The sequence below is a fragment of the Watersipora subatra genome, chromosome 4 (assembly GCF_963576615.1).
Source record: "Watersipora subatra chromosome 4, tzWatSuba1.1, whole genome shotgun sequence".
NCBI classification, from domain to species: Eukaryota; Metazoa; Bryozoa; class Gymnolaemata; order Cheilostomatida; family Watersiporidae; genus Watersipora; species Watersipora subatra.
The window spans coordinates 13,214,170-13,233,381 of NC_088711.1; the positions used below are offsets into that span (position 1 = coordinate 13,214,170).

The window sequence follows — 19,212 nt, forward strand, 5'->3', positions numbered from 1 at the left end:
CGACACTACTAGTACCACCAACACTACTAGTACTACCAACACTACTAGTACCATCAACACTACTAGTACTACCAACACTACTAGTGCCATCAACATTACTAGTCCCATCAACACTACTAGTACCACAAACACTGCTAGTACCATCAACACTACTAGTACCACCAACACTACTAGTACTACTAATGCTACTAGTACCAACAACACTATTAGTACTACCAACACTACTAGTACTACCAACACTACTAGTACCACCAACACTACTAGTGCCATCAACACTACTAGTACCATCAACACTACTAGTACCACCAACACTACTAGTACCATCAACACTACTAGTACCACCAACACTACTAGTACCACCAACACTACTAGTACCATCAACACTACTAGTACTACCAACACTACTAGTACCTCCAACACTACTAGTACCTCCAACACTACTAGTAACATCAACACTACTAGTACTACCAACACTACTAGTACCATCAACACTACTAGTACCACCAACACTACTAGTACTACTAACACTACTAGTACCATCAACACTACTAGTACCATCAACGCTATTAGTACCATCAACATTTATCACTTCCTGAAGAAACAAGTTTAGTAGGAAACCAACTGCAGAGTAACAAGAAAAGACAACATGTATATGCAGTGGGAAAGTATTAGAGAATCTTGTACCCGGGAGTTTCAGTCAACTTGTGATGAGGTAGGTGTCAGGTAAGAATGATGTAATACTTACATCCAGACTCCTGAATCATCTTGTTTAAAATTTCTAACATGAGATTTTTAAGCGCCCTCTTGTATGGTAGACCAAATTTATGAGGCCAGACCATAGATGTATCCACTACATTGTCATGTATAAGCTACAAATTAAATAGACATGGGTTACACAACAGTTGCGGCAAAGGGCGGCATACTGAATGAATGAGACAGCATAAAAGCCAAAAAACTGAATCAATATCGGGATTTTGAAAGTGGATAAAATATAGATATAAAACAACAACCTTTTTAAGTAGCTGACATATTGAGAATGCCAAAAGACGTTCTCCACATTATGTTACAGCATATACATGTATATGCTATCTGTATCGCTCACAAAACATAAATTTGCAACCATAATTAACACAATAGTAAAACATCACACAGAAAAGCATTTCCAAAACAAATTATTGGGAAACTCTGTCAAGCAAGCGCACACCTTGAGAGCAATCAGGTCACTATTTAGACTGTGTCCTATAAGCACTGTGTCTTCCTGAAACATGTCGAGTAGAAGAGCCTGAATATCTTTGAGAGTCGTCGTAACATTTGTGAAATTATCTTCTGTCAATCCACTAAACCTAAATGAGAGACAAAGGATGGTGATTAGCGAAGGTTAGCTCATTTTAACCAGCAATAAACTAATCAGGGTACATCTTAAATAATAATAATAGAGTTCATTTCATACAATGTATATATAATATTTAGTTTAACAAGAGAAAGCAAATCCTAATCTGGATATTTTAACTTGGGCTTGAGGCAAACGGTTTGCGGCTCATCAGAAGAACAACTATAAATCATTAAAGGTAGCGAGTGGTGGCAGCGAGTTAGTCTATACTAGAATATACATAACCTCACTGGTACAAACATAAACAATGCTAGTCATTCACCTCTGATCTGACTATCTAAAACTGCTTAAATATCAAGAAGTTTAGTCAAACAGAATGACCCATTTGAATAGTTTAATGGGACGGTACACGGAATTAGTTGAAATAATAGGAAATTATTATCTCGTGAACAAGAAGAGCTTACCGCGTGTTATAATCTATCACCTCACATTCAGGCTTTATGAATGAGTCCAACATTATATCAAGTTTATCATTTATGACTGTTACACGGGCGATTTCTATTCCTTTAGTTGTATAAACCTAAAACAGTACAAATCAATAAAAATTTGAATGAGAAATTTTTCAAGGGATAAAAGTGATTATTATCTTCTCTATCGATGCAGGATTTCTAGTTATTCCAAGCCTTTGTTAGTTGCAACAGTAATTTTACCCAGAATATTATGGATGCCAGAAAGTATAATGATGATAATAATACTGCCTACATGCAACACAAATGTGATATAACCCAAGCAAACTATACATCTGCCATTATAAAGAAAAACATCTGAAATTATACAGATGTACGACATCCTTCATGCTGAGTAATCATACAGTAGACTCTCCCATAACATAAACATCTTCTTTCCAAAAACTCCACTTAACATAGAGAATTTATGTAAAGTTTTTGTTTCATATTACGTAGGAAATTTCATATAACGCAAAGAGTCAAGTCAGTGAAAGTTCGCAAATTCGATTTAGATAACAAGAGTTCCATGATTAGTCTTAAAAAATATCGTTTTTACTTTCCACACTTGAAAGAGAAAATGACATATTAAGGTATTTCTATCATATACACTAGTACCCTAGCACTCTAGGCTACCGTGAGAGATTGTCAGGTGTACCGATAAAGCACAGAGAATAAGTAGCAGCATATTTATTGGTGCAGGGGTTAGAGTGACTGTCTGTCTACCAAGCTGAATGTCACTGTTAGAGTGACTGTCTACCAAGCTGAATGTTACTGTTAGAGTGACTGTCTACCAAGCTGAATGTCACTGTTAGAGTGACTGTCTACCAAGCTGAATGTCACTGTTAGAGTGACTGTCTACCAAGCTGAGTGTCCCTCTTAGAGTGACTGTCTATCAAGCTGAATTTTACTGTTAGAGTGACTGTCTATCAAGCTGAATCTCACTGTTAGAGTGACTGTCTAACAAGCTGAGTGTCACTCTTAGAGTGACTGTCTACCAAGCTGAATGTCACAAGCTCATTGAAAGCGATCTCCTATTTGAACCTCTAACCCTGGCTTCCAAAAATGGACAGACTGACAGACACCACAAAAATGTATTTTTGGTTTTACTTCATTTTAGACACATACAATATTTTTCATTGAAAAATATTGTATGTGTCCATGATCTGAATATAGAAAACTTGATTTAAATTGACATTGAGGCTGTGTATTCCCCTTAACTTAATGTAAAATTACCGTATTCCCTAAACCAAGTAAGTGATAATAAAGAAGAAGAGTTGTTGATACAAACCAACAATAGCGCAGTTAGTCTATAGTCTATAGTTAGTCTATACTCTATAGTCTATAGTTAGTCTATACCCTATAGTTAGTCTACACCCTATAGTCTATAGTTAGTCTATACCCTATAGTCTATAGTTAGTCTATACTCTATACTCTATAGTTAGTATATACTCTATAGTCTATAGTTAGTCTATACTCTATAGTTAGTCTATACTCTATAGTCTGTCTATACTCTATAGTCTATAGTTAGTCTATACTCTATAGTCATTAAATTAAAAAGTTCAGTTTAGTTATTCCTACTTGAAGAGCTAAAGGGGTGAGTTTGGAATGATCTTGGAATAAATTATGCAATTTACATGTATTTTACAGTTCGTATAACATAAAATGTCTATAACATAAATGTTCTCGGAATGGATTATTTACGTTGTTGGATCTTCTACTGGACTTGTAAAAAAATTCAAATCTTTCAGTGATAAAAAGAATTAGGTTCAAACTGTAAAAGAAATCTGAGCCTGCAGCTAATTGCACCTACCAGTAACTTTATCTACTAGTAACTATACCTACTAGTAGCTGCATCTACCATTAACTGTATGTACCAGTGACTGTACTTACCAGTAACTGTACCTACCAGTCACTGTGTCTACCAGTAACGGTACCTACTCGTCACTGTACTTACCAGTAACTGTATCAACCAATGACTGTACTTATCAGTAGCTGTACCTACCAGTGATAGCACCTACCACTATCTTTACCTCAAACCAGCTACACAGAATTATACAAGTATTGCTACTGATGAAAATACTTAGAAATATCTGTTTTCCAAAGTGACCAAACACTAAAATTGATAAGCTTTGTGTAACTGATGATGTCTCCCCGGACAAAACTTACCATTTCACAATCTAGAGAGTAAACTCCGCAGTAGTCTTTAGATTTTTTAGCAAAGGTTTTCATATAACCACCTAGATCTGAGAACTTATTCGATTCATGTACATGGCCATAGCTCATCGTGCACCCCTCCGAGCCTGGCTTTCCATCGCAGCACGTGAAGCTATTTTCCCATTGACCATGAACTAAAAATGACAAAAAGCAATAAATTGATAACCATGCAACAGGTGATGACAAAATGTGTTTTAGGTTTGTGCAGCAATGTGTAAATTTGTATTCGTCCTTTAAAACCATATGGATTATTATCCGGTTATGAATAAATAAACAAAATGGAACCAGCTATAGAGGAGATCACAGAAGTAGTGAAGAGTTAGAAAAAACAACCACACATTTCAATATTGCTGTTTGTTGCTCCAATATCTGTATATAGTAGCGTCTACTACCTTCTATGCTTCCAGAGTGAAATGGTAATAGCGTATAAATGTCTTCTGTAACCTTCATGTCATATAGGCATAAAACAGAAGAGCTAAAAACGATAGCCTATTCTAGCTTATTCAGATTTCAATACGACAGAATGATTGTAGCTTCTGATGTCCGCGCATTTGTGGTTGACCATAGCGACGAAACAATTCTAATGCCAGTCTCGCTCATATACTCGCAACCTGCCATGCTCTAACACAAATCTACCAATGAAATCATGAACTAAATGAAAAACTGCGAGAGATAAAGAAGTCTATTGGTTTACAGAAGTCTATGTATATCTAGAAGCCTGAATACAAGGCTATCAAGTACCTTTTGTTCGAAAGTTCTTGCCCCAATGATATACGCATTCCTCTTTACTAACATATCCATTGTCTTCTGTTAGCAAAAAACTGCGACCACAGCGTTTGCATATCCGGATGAGACCTATAAATAGGGAAGAATACACTCTAGACAGCGTCATTACTCCACTATCACTGCCACCATTTGTGATACCCAAACCTTGTCATTATCAACTAGAAATGACTAAATATTAACAAGATAATTTGGACAGAATTAAAATCTGAAGACTTACAATATAACTGAGACTGAGCAAGAGCAAGCCTTTAATCAGGATAACCTTTTGATACTACAATAGCCTCAGCTCCTTGGATACAAAAAACCCTGATTATATTTAACCTAATAGTCTGAATATTCCACTAAACCTTGGCTACAACGCACACAGCTCTCTATTTTTCTCACTCATATTGTAAGCCTACAAACATTCTGATCAATAGGAGTATCATCTCAACATAACCTTTCATTTCTGGAATCTTATCGTAATGAGTCCATTGGATGTCCGCGTGACCAGCTTTGCCTTGGGCAGGCCTTGGGTAACCTTGCTCTACGAGTTGATTTTCAGAGAGAACATAACTTCTCAGCTTTTTGAATAATAAATCACCTGAACAAGACAAAAAAGTTGTACTGAATGCATTACCTAGTCGAACAGTCAAACGGTAATAAAAAACTGAAGCAAATCGCACAGTTGGTGAGTTGGTGCAAGATTTACAGAGACAACAGTGTGATTGCATGTGAACAGCAGCTTCTGACCAACACTAACAAAGTCATTAATGACAATCAGTGCATTGTTGTCATGAACTAATGCAGAGTGAAAAGCGCAATGGTTTTTTTAAAGATAAGATACTGCCACATCTAACGATTAAAAGCTACTTAAAAGCTAGTTATCAGCTACTTTGTCTAAATTGGGACCATCAACAGGCACTTTACAATAGCTACAATGCTAAAGATGATGCAATCATCTGTTTGTGCTGTTGCTAAGCTTTTCTGATCCTGCTACCTTCTCTACATAAATCTTTCCACCAGATTGCACAAGCAATTACAAATACCCTATAGGATGGAAATATTCTATGGATTTAATAATTCATGAGTTCGCGTACAGTAAAATCTGTGAATTATTAAAATCTGCGAATAATTGGTTTTATTTTTAACACAAGGGAGAATAACTACTACCTCAAATTAAAAACTAGCCGCTAGGCAGAGTTAGTAAACGTAGCTAAGTTCTAAACTCTTAAGATCTCCGCCAGGGCTTTGAATTAAGCCCATTGCTAATGCATCACACTTCTTTACGAAAATTTTCAAGGTTGTCACAAGTTATTCGGAATTCAGCATGGCATCATCATCGAAAAAATCTCCTGCAGTTCATGTTGAAAAACCTCATATCTTACCACACATTGTTAGTTCACCAAAGGCCTCCAAATCGATGAACATTCATTAAAACCTTTGTATGCAGCCAAAAATTTATAGCTTTGCATGATCGACATAAAATTCTTAGCTAAACAGAAACCTAAACACGAGGTATACGCACGTGAAGGTTTCACTCTATTGCTAGCCTCTTTCACGGATTAATTTATTCGCGAATGTGTTCATCCGCGAATAATTTGGTTCGCAAATATGCTTGAAAAGACCATTTCCGCGAAATTTAACTCCGTGAATAATTTCATCCTGTAGGGTATGTTGTGAATCGGACAATAAAACTAGTGAAACACAAAAAGCAGTATGGCACTAGCCAATTAATAAAAGATACAGTGAACCCGGAGATGCATACCTAGCATGTCTTGTCTGGTGAGGTGTTTAGTAGATGCTTTTCGCTTCAACCCGACAGTGAACTTACTAGAAGCTTTACCAGCCAACACCACCTCATGAGACACCTGTGTTCAGATATCAACAACATACCCTACTAGTGACAGGTTTCATCAGGCCTAACTAAATGGCTTAGTAACAAAAACTGTGGATTAACCCCAATATAGCTTCAAACAAATGAATACTAGCTATTTTAAACACACTACTGGATGTCTATTTTAAACACACTACTGTATGTCTATTTTAAAAACACTACTGTATGTCTATTTTAAACACATTACTGTATGTCTATTTTAAACACACTACTGTATGCCTATTTTAAACACACTGCTGTATGTCTATTTTAAACACACTACTGTATGTCTATTTTAAACACATTACTGTATGTCTATTTTAAACACATTACTGTATGTCTATTTTAAACACACTACTGTATGTCTATTTTAAACACACTACTGTATGTCTATTTTAAACACACTACTGTATGTCTATTTTAAACACACTAACTTATGGGACTACTACTAACCACACTAACTTATGGCACTACTACTAAACACACTAACTTATGGCACTACTACTAACCAAACTAACTTATGGTACTACTACTAACCACACTAACTTATGGCACTACTACCAACCACACTAACTTATGGCACTACTACTAACCACACTAACTTATGGCACTACTACTAACCACACACTACTGTGTGGAAAATAAACTTTTATCAGTCAGTAAGCAAAGACGTTCTCAAATCTGACAAAGTTACTAGAAATTATATAAAGTTCAATGCTGCAGGTTTGGAGTATCCCAAACCCAAGCACAAAAAAATTAACAAAAATTTTTTGTCACGAATAATTGTCTCGTGAAGAGCATATAATCAATCGGCATGCTTGCAGACACGCAGCCGATTAATAATCCAGCTTAATAACAAATGCAAAGTTAGGTGGTTACAGAATATTTACTTGAATAACTAAAACATTTAGTGATCAAAACGACAATTTATTTTAGGTTTTTGAAGAACTTCCTTTAACATAGCTTAGTACTTATCATAAAGATACAAGTCACCTTAGAATTACAAGTAAGTTGTCATTTAACTTAATTTTTATCATGAGCATTGTTAAGGAATTTAATGATAATTAATCTAATAATATGAGCAATAGTGTATCACTACTAGAATAGCTTCAAAATCATCAAAGTTCAACAGAAGCTGAACTCTGATTCCATTTTAATCAACTTTAAATATTACAAACAACACATACAAAGTCTCTCATGTTTAGCTGCATTAAAAATATGAAAACAGTTTAATTTTTCAATACTCCATTATATATAAAGTATGGAGTAGCAATTAAAATGAGTAACTGTCAGCATTTCAATATTCCATCACACAAAGACCAGCTCAATAAAAAAAAACAATAATTTGGTTTAGCATGAAAAAGTTAATACTGTGTTAAATTTTTTTAAATTGTCGCGTTGCACTCCTAAAACGCACTGAATAAATCCAGTTTTCCTATACACTAATTTATTACTTGGCAGATTTCAGAGACATTGAGTTGTATTCACTCAGTTTGAGTAGCAGAATGACTACGCAGTTTAAAGTTCCATGAATGGAAGTGCATTGAAACGGAAGGCGCCATTTGTTGAAAAGTAGAGAGAAGATAGCTTTAAAACTTACGGTAGGTTGAGCCTTGTTTGCATGATCATCACCGAGTTCTTCTCTTATATTTTTTATAATATTCGAAATTAAATTGTAATAAATTATTTTACTGGTTGCCCTGGCAGACGCAGCCTCCTCTTCTGTTTTGGCCTGAAATGGCAGAATGAGGACTGACCAATGTTACAGTGACAGCAGAGTGAACAATAAACCTGGTCAACTAAACTATATTAATGTTCAAAGCTTATCCTGATTACTGTACTTAGTTGCATTGACATACGCTTTATTCATAGAGCTACTACTGATGAAAAAAGATAGAGTTATGAGAGCACCAAGAATCAATATCAGAATACATCTTATGTAGTCCCCTAGCTCCCCGACTCTCCCATGTCTAGAATACTGTACAGTTCAAGACAGCTAATTCATTTCTCGCTCGTGTACAGTGCAAAAGCATCTTCAAGCTTTCACAACATTTAAATACAATAATTAGCCTTTTTTGAATTGATATTTGCAAAAAAAATTGGTGTGGATTTCAGACTCAATTCCCCAGCAAGACAATAGCTTCTTTTAAAATACTATTAAAACCACCTTCATTCAACAACAGCAGCATAGTGCCTGTAGTCCGCTTATGCCTTCTTTTAAAACCAAAAGGATAATAAAATGAAGATCGCTGTGTGCATATTTTGATGAGAGTAATCCTACAAACATCTACTAACTAACATCATGCCATTAAGAGGTTAGTAAAAATTGAAGCAACGCATATTGGATACGAAGCTGTAGTGTAACGTGGTTCCAGTTATTATTGTACCAGATACACTGACTTAAGGCAACAGCTGTAGGTTTAAATAAAGGAAGCTTGATCCTGTGACATAGAATGTTACTTTCCACAATTCCTAAACATTGTAATCATGCTCATTGTTAGCCATATTATGGCTTGAGTAGTGCTCAGATGATAAGGTAACTTAAGGTAAAGGACCGAGAGACAGTCTTTGAACAGATGCATATACATACCCTATCATACGCATCTGCCTCATCTGTGTACCAGCGGAGACACTCATTAATCAGCTGATCCAGTTTCAACTGCCTCACACTGCCGCCTATTTTACTCTTGCTATTAACAGGGATACGCGGTCTCTCCAATGACTTTTTTGCTTTCTAGAATAAATATCAACAACGATGAAGGAAACAAAAAACACTTAGAATAACGATTAAAATAGGACAAGCTAGGGTAAACAAACTCCCACGGAACTCTTGCTGAATAGAGATGAGTGAGTTATCACTCTGATGCAAAACTAAATGGTCTACAGCAAGACTGACAGCCGTTAACAAAACTGACAACCGTTAACAAGACTGACAGCCGTTAACAAGACTGACAACCGTTAACAAGACTGACAGCTGTTAACAAGACTGACAGCCATTAACAAGACTGACAATCGTTAACAAGACTGACAACCGTTAACAAGACTGCCAACCGTTAACAAGACTGACAACCGTTAACAAGACTGACAACCGTTGACAAGACTAACAACCGTTAACAAGACTGACAGCTGTTAACAAAATTGACAACCGTCGACAAGACTGACAACCGCTAACAAGGATAATGCTCTGACTCCGGCCCGCCAACACGCATGTATACATATAACTGTAGAAATACTCTAGTACTTCTCTATCAGAGAACTTAATTTAAGCAAACACGAGCTTTTAAAGCTGCTAAAGTTAGGTGGATGTTTATTTTGATGCTAATAAAAGTAATAGAGATGCACTCCAATTCTTGAAAACTGATTTCACAGAATAACACGTATCTGTCTACAGACGACTTATCTGTCTACAGACCACTTATCTGTCTACAGACCACTTATCTGTCTACAGACGACTTATCTGTCTACAGACCACTTATCTGTCAGCAGACCACGTATCTGTCTACAGACGACTTATCTGTCTACAGACCACTTATCTGCCTACAGACCACTTATCTGTCTACAGACCACTTATCTGTCTACAGACGACTTATCTGTCAGCAGACCACGTATCTGTCTACAGACCACATATCTGTCTACAGACCACTTATCTGTCTACAGACCACTTATCTGTCTACAGACGACTTATCTGTCAGCAGACCACGTATCTGTCTACAGACCACATATCTGTCTACAGACCACTTATCTGTCTACAGACGACTTATCTGTCAGCAGACCACGTATCTGTCTACAGACCACATATCTGTCTACAGACCACTTATCTGTCAACAGACCACTTATCTGTCTACAGACCACTTATCTGTCTACAGACCACTTATCTGTCTACAGACGACTTATCTGTCTACAGACCACTTATCTGCCTACAGACCACTTATCTGTCTGCAGACCACATATCTGTCAACAGACCACTTATCTGTCTACAGACCACTTATCTGTCTACAGACCACTTATCTGTCTACAGACTACTTTGGCAAAAAAATAACAGATAATTTCTTTATAAAACAACAAGATTTATTACTACTTTAGAACTTCTGTTTCATGCACGCCGATTGATTCGATATTTTAAAAGATCAAAACACAATTAAGCTAGACACAAGGTTGAAAGTTCATAAAAATATTGAGTTTAAAAGCTTTAAAAATTAATTGTTCATTCATGTATTCATGCCAACACCATCGAAAGACCCAATAAATATGGCAGGTGTCATTCACTGTACATGGATAAACTTCAGCATACTGAGTTAATCAGTTGCGATATTTGTTTCATATACCAAAACCATCATGTGTTGGAGCAAACATTCTTGTAAGAATATATTGTATTTCCTTCAATTTGTTTTACAGTTCCAACACTTTATAATAAATTCTTCAGGTAATTACATATTAAATTATAATAAATGCACTATATAAAACAACACAAAAAATTAAATAGAAAAAACTAAACTAAATAGAAAACACTAAATTATATATAAAAAAACTAAATCAACAAAGTTATAACCAATAAAAAAGTTTTACTGTCACTTAAGCTTTAGATTAAAGATGGAAGAATCAAGGTGTGGCATTTACAATACAAGATATAGACAGTGCATAGGTGAAGGTGGTGATAGAGAGATAGTCTAACATAGAATACAGGTACCTTAAATTAACATATAGGTAACTTATTTATAATTCTTGGGTTTTAAATTAGGATATTTGTTTATTTTATTTCTAACTAGGTGAATGCCCGGCGTTGCACGGATAATAAACAAGTTTTTGCACAGAAAACTTATTTTTAATCAACATATACAACATTTAGCATTCTAACTTTTAAATGAAGGAGTCTGCTCATTTCAGTATGTGCTACAAGTATTTATAGCATTTTGGGGAAGTCTGGACACATATTTCTCTTCCAGTACACTGTCAGCCCCGCACGCCATTAAAGATTGGCAGGTGTAATATGTATGTCCACAATTATTTCATAGTACAATCAGAGGGTCGCGTGGCATAGTGGTTAGAGCTTGTCTGCAAAACTGGTGTTTCTGAGTTTAATTCCAGTGCGAGGAAGTCTTTCGTTTCTAATGCTAGCAACGCTTGCTAGCAACGCTTGCTAGCAAGCGTGCATATTTTATCCCTATAGCTGGACATACGGCAAACAAATAAACCAATACTTAGATTTATATGTGCAGATCACCATGTCTGGTCTGTCCCTTATCACTTATTCCAGGCTCTTTCTCTAGATCACCATGTCTGGTCTGTCCCTTATCACTTATTCCAGGCTGTTTCTCTAGATCACCATGTCTGGTCTGTCCCTTATCACTTATTCCAGGCTCTTTCTCTAGATCACCATGTCTGGTCTGTCCCTTATCACTTATTCCAGGCTGTTTCTCTAGATCACCATGTCTGGTCTGTCCCTTATCACTTATTCCAGGCTGTTTCTCTAGATCACCATGTCTGGTCTGTCCCTTATCACTTATTCCAGGCTGTTTCTCTAGATCACCATGTCTGGTCTGTCCCTTATCACTTATTCCAGGCTGTTTCTCTAGATCACCATGTCTGGTCTGTCCCTTATCACTTATTCCAGGCTGTTTCTCTAGATCACCATGTCTGGTCTGTCCCTTATCACTTATTCCAGGCTGTTTCTCTAGATCACCGTGTCTGGTCTGTCTCTTATCACTTATTCCAGGCTGTTTCTCTAGATCACCGTGTCTGGTCTGTCCCTTATCACTTATTCCAGGCTGTTTCTCTAGATCACCATGTCTGGTCTGTCCCTTATCACTTATTCCAGGCTGTTTCTCTAGATCACCATGTCTGGTCTGTCCCTTATCACTTATTCCAGGCTCTTTCTCTAGATCACCATGTCTGGTCTGTCCCTTATCACTTATTCCAGGCTGTTTCTCTAGATCACCGTGTCTGGTCTGTCCCTTATCACTTATTCCAGGCTGTTTCGCTCATCACTTTCACTTTTTATATGTACAGATCACCATGTCTGGTCTGTCCCTTATCACTTATTCCAGGCTGTTTCGCTCATCACTTTCACTTTTTTCCTTCTGATAACCACGAAACTACTTTTTTTTAAAGAATCAATTTGAAGATGTTTGGCCATGTTTATTCTATCGTTTGCTGGTGTAATTCTAGAAAAAGCATTGCTTGTTTCCTCACTTCTACTACCACTCCCACTGGTCTTCTTGAGATGCACGATTTCACAAGTAAATAAAGGTGTGAATGAACTATGAAACCCTGTTCCCTATTATTCGAGTGCAACAGAACCAAACTATGTATGTGAACGGGAACTGCACACATTGTGCTGATTTGCAAAACTGCAATGCAACGGCAAGACAATATTTGCTCCAATTACTTCGTATGTAGAAGAGCTGTATATCGAGGTACAAGTCCAAGGTTTGACTGAGTAATCAATCACACAGTTCTAATCAAATGAACAATACTTTGGCCAACCTGCGACTTGGGCTCATGAGCTATCCGTGACTGCCCTTTGTAAGTTCTAGATGCTGTAGCGTCTGGCAGAGAGTTATAGTCAGGATTCCGCAATCTCTTTTCTCTATTTATAACTGCTTCCGTCGCCTGCTAATGTTGCCAAACAATAAAAATGTTAGAAATGTAGCAGTAGAAAGACCGGTCGCACATTTGTAAAGGAGTAAATGAGTAGAAACATGTAGAAAGGTGTTAATGAGAACCAGCAAACAGCCTCGCAACAATTGAACTACATGTAAATTCCATTTGATTCTGGCTTTCAATTGTCATATCAAACAAGTTGTTAGTGGTGCAGTCATATTATGTACATGTAGGTATGGTGTGATCGTCACATGAAGTGAACAGCAGAGTAATGTGAACGAGTTGGTTGACTTTCCCAATTTCAGAGGCCATAGAATACGGTTGTTAATAATAAAAAGCAGTTAATTATTTAGTAACAATACCAAAAGATAACTAGCAGAAGTTAACAAGGTAGAGATAAGACGATCGGTTGACAAAGCTACTTGTATCCAATAGGTAGACGAGTCACCTCGGATTACGATTGGCCGATACTGAGTGTCTGACCAGTCATTAAGCATGTTTTAAGGCATCGGTTCAGGTATGACTACTGTTTGGCAGCACTTGGAGCCATAGCAGCCCTTTGACTGCCTCTGGTATTAAGAGCCATATTATTTACATAAAATTTAAATAAGAATGTAAGTATAATTTACCTTCCCTTGCTGTTTAGCTGCTTGTTTTATAGCTTCAAATCTATTATGAAGACCCTCTTGCGGAGTGAGCAGTTTCTTTTTCTTGGCTGGTGTGTTTAAAGACGACTCCTACAGTTTTCAAGAAATTGTACACAAATGATAAGTTAAAGCGAAGCTGAAATAAAAATATTGAAACCCGGATGGAAAGGTTACCTTAGCTCCATTGCGTGCTTTTCTTTTTCTAGATGTCTCTATCTCATCGTCGATCATAGCAACCTGGACAGAAGAACAAGTGCATTAGTCCTTTATTAAGGGCTACCCTGTCGACATTTTAGATCAAATTTTAACGCAGATTGACATCAGTAAGTAGCAGATCAAAGCTTCACCTAATGTTGATTGAGGAGTGGGACAGCCTACTCATTAAGTGAAATCTTTGCAAAGTGATGTGGCCATGTTACAGAGCTATCCTCTGATTGGTTGGTTTTCATAAAATCTACACACATTTGGGTTTATTGAATATAAAAAACACTACCTAATGTCATACATACAAACAGCGCTGATCTTATTAATGATCAATGCATATTTAATTGATGTCATTTTCAGATTATTAAAAGAGAGATTCCATGCTGAAAGAGTGGAAGACTCCGAGAAACACTGTCAGCATCAGCTAGTCAATAGAATATATATAAGTCAGGCTTCATGAAGGGCTATTAAAAATAGTAAGGCTGGTCAAAAGTAGCACAATTCCTAAGCATGACATCAGTCTGTAGAAGCACACTTGCTACAACAAAATAAGATGACTATTACACGCATTCTATCGCACTGTCAACACCTACAAGTACTCACCTCATTTGTACTCAGAGATGTGTCACTCGCCTCTGCATCATGCTCAAACATCTCAAAGAGTTCCTTGCACTGTCCGGTGTTAGACGAGCTTGTCACAGTAATAGGCGCAGCAACTGCTCCACTCTTTGCCGACCTAGAAGACTCTTTTCTGCTATCTCTCCGACTCGTCGACTTAGTTTCTGACTTTACGCTAGCTCTCGGTATTGGCAGACGAGCCGTGGGTTGGTCAATTACTTCCTCCCAATCAGAATCCTCCTCACCGCTGTCTGTGAGCAAGTTTATCACCGTCTCTGCTTTCATAATCGGTGGTACCTCAACCACATCATTTTCAGAGTCTTCATCTCTATCATCTCTGTCCACCTCATCGTCGGAAGCATCACCAAACAAGGCAGCAAATTCTCTTCGTTCTTTTTTGGAGATTTTCCGTTTGGTATTAATTGTAATAGTTAAGGATTTGCTAGGGGGTTGTTGAGCACTACTCTCGATTGTCGACCTTTCACTAGATTGTTGAACATCACTGTCTGCAATGACACTCTCAGTAGATTGTTGAACATCACTGTTTGTAATAACTCCTTCAGTAGATTGTTGAACATCGCTGTTTGTAATAACTCCTTCAGTAGATTGTTGAATGCTATTCTTTGGACTAACTATATTTTTATCCTCTGAACTTGTTAAAGAACAGTCATTATTTGATGACTCAGCAAGGTTCATCACCTGTACAAATAGAACAGTCAGTATTTGATGACTCAGCAAGGTCCATCACCTGTACAAATAGAACAGTCATTATTTGATGACTCAGCAAGGTCCATCACCTGTAAAAATAGAACAGCCATTATTTGATGACTCAGCAAGGTCCATCATCTGTACAAATAGAACAGTCATTATTTGATGAGTCAGCAAGGTCCATCACCTGTACAAATAGAACAGTCAGTATTTGATGACTCAGCAAGGTCCATCACCTGTACAAATAGAACAGTCATTATTTGATGACTCAGCAAGGTCCATCACCTGTACAAATAGAACAGCCATTATTTGATGACTCAGCAAGGTCCATCACCTGTACAAATAGAACAGCCATTATTTGATGACTCAGCAAGGTCCATCACCTGTACAAATAGAACAGTCAGTATTTGATGACTCAGCAAGGTCCATCATCTGTACAAATAGAACAGCCATTATTTGATGACTCAGCAAGGTCCATCATCTGTACAAATAGAACAGCCATTATTTGATGACTCAGCAAGGTCCATCACCTGTACAAATAGAACAGTCATTATTTGATGACTCAGCAAGGTCCATCACCTGTACAAATAGAACAGTCATTATTTGATGACTCAGCAAGGTCCATCACCTGTACAAATAGAACAGTCATTATTTGATGACTCAGCAAGGTCCATCACCTGTACAAATAGAACAGTCATTATTTGATGACTCAGCAAGGTCCATCACCTGTACAAATAGAACAGTCATTATTTGATGACTCAGCAAGGTCCATCACCTGTACAAATAGAACAGTCATTATTTGATGACTCAGCAAGGTCCATCACCTGTACAAATAGAACAGTCATTATTTGATGACTCAGCAAGGTCCATCACCTGTACAAATAGAACAGTCATTATTTGATGACTCAGCAAGGTCAATCACCTGTACAAATAGAACAGTCATTATTTGATGACTCAGCAAGGTCCATTACCTGTACAAATAGAACAATCATTATTTGATGACTCAGCAAGGTCCATCACCTGTACAAATAGAACAGTCGTTATTTGATGACTCATCAAGGTCCATCACCTGTACAAATAGAACAGTCATTATTTGATGACTCAGCAAGGTCCATCACCTGTACAAATAGAACAGTCATTATTTGATGACTCAGCAAGGTCCATCACCTGTACAAATAGAACAGTCATTATTTGATGACTCAGCAAGGTCCATCACCTGTACAAATAGAACAGTCATTATTTGATGACTCAGCAAGGTCCATCACCTGTACAAATAGAACATTCATTATTTGATGACTCAGCAAGGTCCATCACCTGTACAAATAGAACAGTCAGTATTTGATGACTCAGCAAGGTCCATCACCTGTACAAATAGAACAGTCATTATTTGATGACTCAGCAAGGTCCATCACCTGTACAAATAGAACAGTCAGTATTTGATGACTCAGCAAGGTCCATCACCTGTACAAATAGAACAGTCATTATTTGATGACTCAGCAAGGTCCATCACCTGTACAAATAGAACAGTCATTATTTGATGACTCAGCAAGGTCCATCACCTGTACAAATAGAACAGTCAATATTTGATGACTCAGCAAGGTCCATCACCTGTACAAATAGAACAGTCATTATTTGATGACTCAGCAAGGTCCATCACCTGTACAAATAGAACAATCATTATTTGATGACTCAGCAAGGTCCATCACCTGTACAAATAGAAGATCAAACCGCTCCTATTCCTTATTAAGCTCTTATAGATAAACTTGCACAAGATTTTACTATATTTTATCAAAAAGTATCGGTATTTTTTTATCATTTGCAATTGTTTTTGATGTTTGAGGTGATCTGACTGCCAGGATGTTTCAAAAGTAAAATCGACAAAACTTGATCGCTATTAAAACGCTCCGATCAATTGCAAAAAGATTGGCAGCATAAAAATGTGCAATGTTGCAACTTGTGAACAATAGCTCAGCTAGTGATGTCCCTTTGCACATATTTTTATTTTGAGCGTTTTAACACGATCAAGTTTTGTCGATGTTAATCTTGAAATGTCCTGGCAGTCAAATCACCTCAAACGTCACCGACCATAGCAAACGATGGAAAAATACCATTACTTTCTGATAAAATCTACTAAAGTTTTGTGTAAGTTCATCTTTAAATATACAAAACACGGCATCGCCATTTGTTCAAGTTTGAAATTTCGAATGAAAACAACATTATATATAGTAACAAAGTGAAATCATAAGCAGACATCTGTAAGTGTATTGAGATGTCACGGGTTTTATGCATTAGTACCTCTATATCTCACATACTTTATGACTAACCAAATTTGCTTCCTCATCATATTTCCCGGGTGGTCCATCACCGTCTCCACTGACAGCGCTAGTAGCTGGAGGCAGGCTAGAGTCACCTTGTCCGATCACTTGAAACTGAGCACTAATCACTGCTTCACTGGATGTTGGTAAATCCTGTTTCATCACACACAATATCGTTAGTTTATATACTCACCAGGCTAATATCACTCGTTTGCACAGTATGTATGCTATTGGCCTCATAGAACATGGTTTCAAAAATGCATCTATCAGTCTCAGTAATCTGGTATTTCAATACCTTTTTTTTCTGAGTGCCATGCATTCTATTGAGCTCAGCAATTGGAGTCGGTTTATACACGGGTATTGAGGGTCCTGTAGGAAAGGGCTCATGTTGATATTGCAGCATTGGCAAGGCAGCGGATCTGTGTGCCGAGCGAGATTTCCCCTTAGCCTTAGCACTATGTGTTGAACCACCTTTATATAGAGCACCGACAACATTGTGATCTAAAAATATAATTGATTAATAATTTTTGTAGTAGACCTGTTAAAGCCAGTTACTGCAAATGCGATTATCAAATGTACTGATGCTGTATGGAGCTCCGGGATCGTATGCATTGGTAAACTCGAGTGATCTCCGCAATAAACTAAAACATAAGGTCAAAGGTTGAGCGGTTAAGGTGAGCGCATAACTAATAGTGTGCTAGGTCAGCGATAGGTTCTTACACTTTTGGACAATACTCAATGGCTGTGCTATTGATATAACCTTTCAAGAAAACTACTTTCTTTCTCAAAAAGGGAAAAAATACTTTAGACTATGTAAGGTAGTTCACACGATGTTGCACGACAGCCAAAGATTTGAGCACCAAAAGTAAAACAGAACAAGCGAGTCTGCTCAGTTGTAGCCACTAACGAGCTGAATTTGTAAGAAAAACTTCACCCATGTTCCATATAGCAACAGTATTTAAGTGGTACATTGTATTAAAAATAAGAAAAGTCACGGCGTATTGGTATCCGTAATAAATACAACATTATGTAGACTATTGCCATAAAACTCTACAATCTACACAAGCCCTACCAGCTACAGTCGAGTAGGAAGGAATATGCGGAGTCTTGTGACTTGATGAGGATGGTCTCTGGTGTTTAAAATGGCAATATGGTCTCTCACAGGCACCATTGCTGTAGTACGGGCATGGGATATTTTTAAAGTATCCTGAAGTTGGAAACATGGCTGCCTACCCTTCAATAATAAAAAATTATTATTATTATTTAATAAGTTTGGGCTATCACGCAATTTTACTAATCCACTGAATTAATGGTAATATCCGGTAAACAAGAAATAGAATAAGAAAATAAAAAAGAATAAGAACAGCTAATTTGAGCTGTTAAAAGGATATGTCAACTAAATACTATGATGTTTTCAGGCAAACTTGGA

At 37.1% G+C, this 19,212-nt stretch overlaps 1 protein-coding gene across 2 annotated transcripts in view; it reads right to left on the reverse strand.

The window, feature by feature from the left end:
• LOC137393758 (RNA exonuclease 1 homolog) overlaps positions 1-19,212 on the reverse strand; it is a 33,534-nt gene that overhangs the window by 1,699 nt on the left and 12,623 nt on the right. Inside the window, exons 2-17 of one of the 2 annotated variants that reach the window (XM_068080446.1) lie at positions 18,856-19,017; positions 18,079-18,284; positions 17,781-17,936; positions 14,746-15,459; positions 14,113-14,175; positions 13,921-14,028; positions 13,175-13,303; positions 9,282-9,425; positions 8,292-8,423; positions 6,584-6,686; positions 5,276-5,419; positions 4,792-4,905; positions 4,003-4,184; positions 1,795-1,910; positions 1,205-1,343; positions 746-869 (exon numbers count right to left, since the gene is read on the reverse strand). In XM_068080446.1, coding sequence (XP_067936547.1) covers positions 746-869; positions 1,205-1,343; positions 1,795-1,910; positions 4,003-4,184; positions 4,792-4,905; positions 5,276-5,419; positions 6,584-6,686; positions 8,292-8,423; positions 9,282-9,425; positions 13,175-13,303; positions 13,921-14,028; positions 14,113-14,175; positions 14,746-15,459; positions 17,781-17,936; positions 18,079-18,284; positions 18,856-19,006 — 2,725 coding nt within the window. In that variant the 5' untranslated portion in view covers positions 19,007-19,017. Of the gene's footprint in view, positions 1-745; positions 870-1,204; positions 1,344-1,794; positions 1,911-4,002; positions 4,185-4,791; positions 4,906-5,275; positions 5,420-6,583; positions 6,687-8,291; positions 8,424-9,281; positions 9,426-13,174; positions 13,304-13,920; positions 14,029-14,112; positions 14,176-14,745; positions 15,460-17,780; positions 17,937-18,078; positions 18,285-18,855; positions 19,018-19,212 lie in introns of those variants that run through there. The other variant, XM_068080447.1, reaches the window with a different exon arrangement.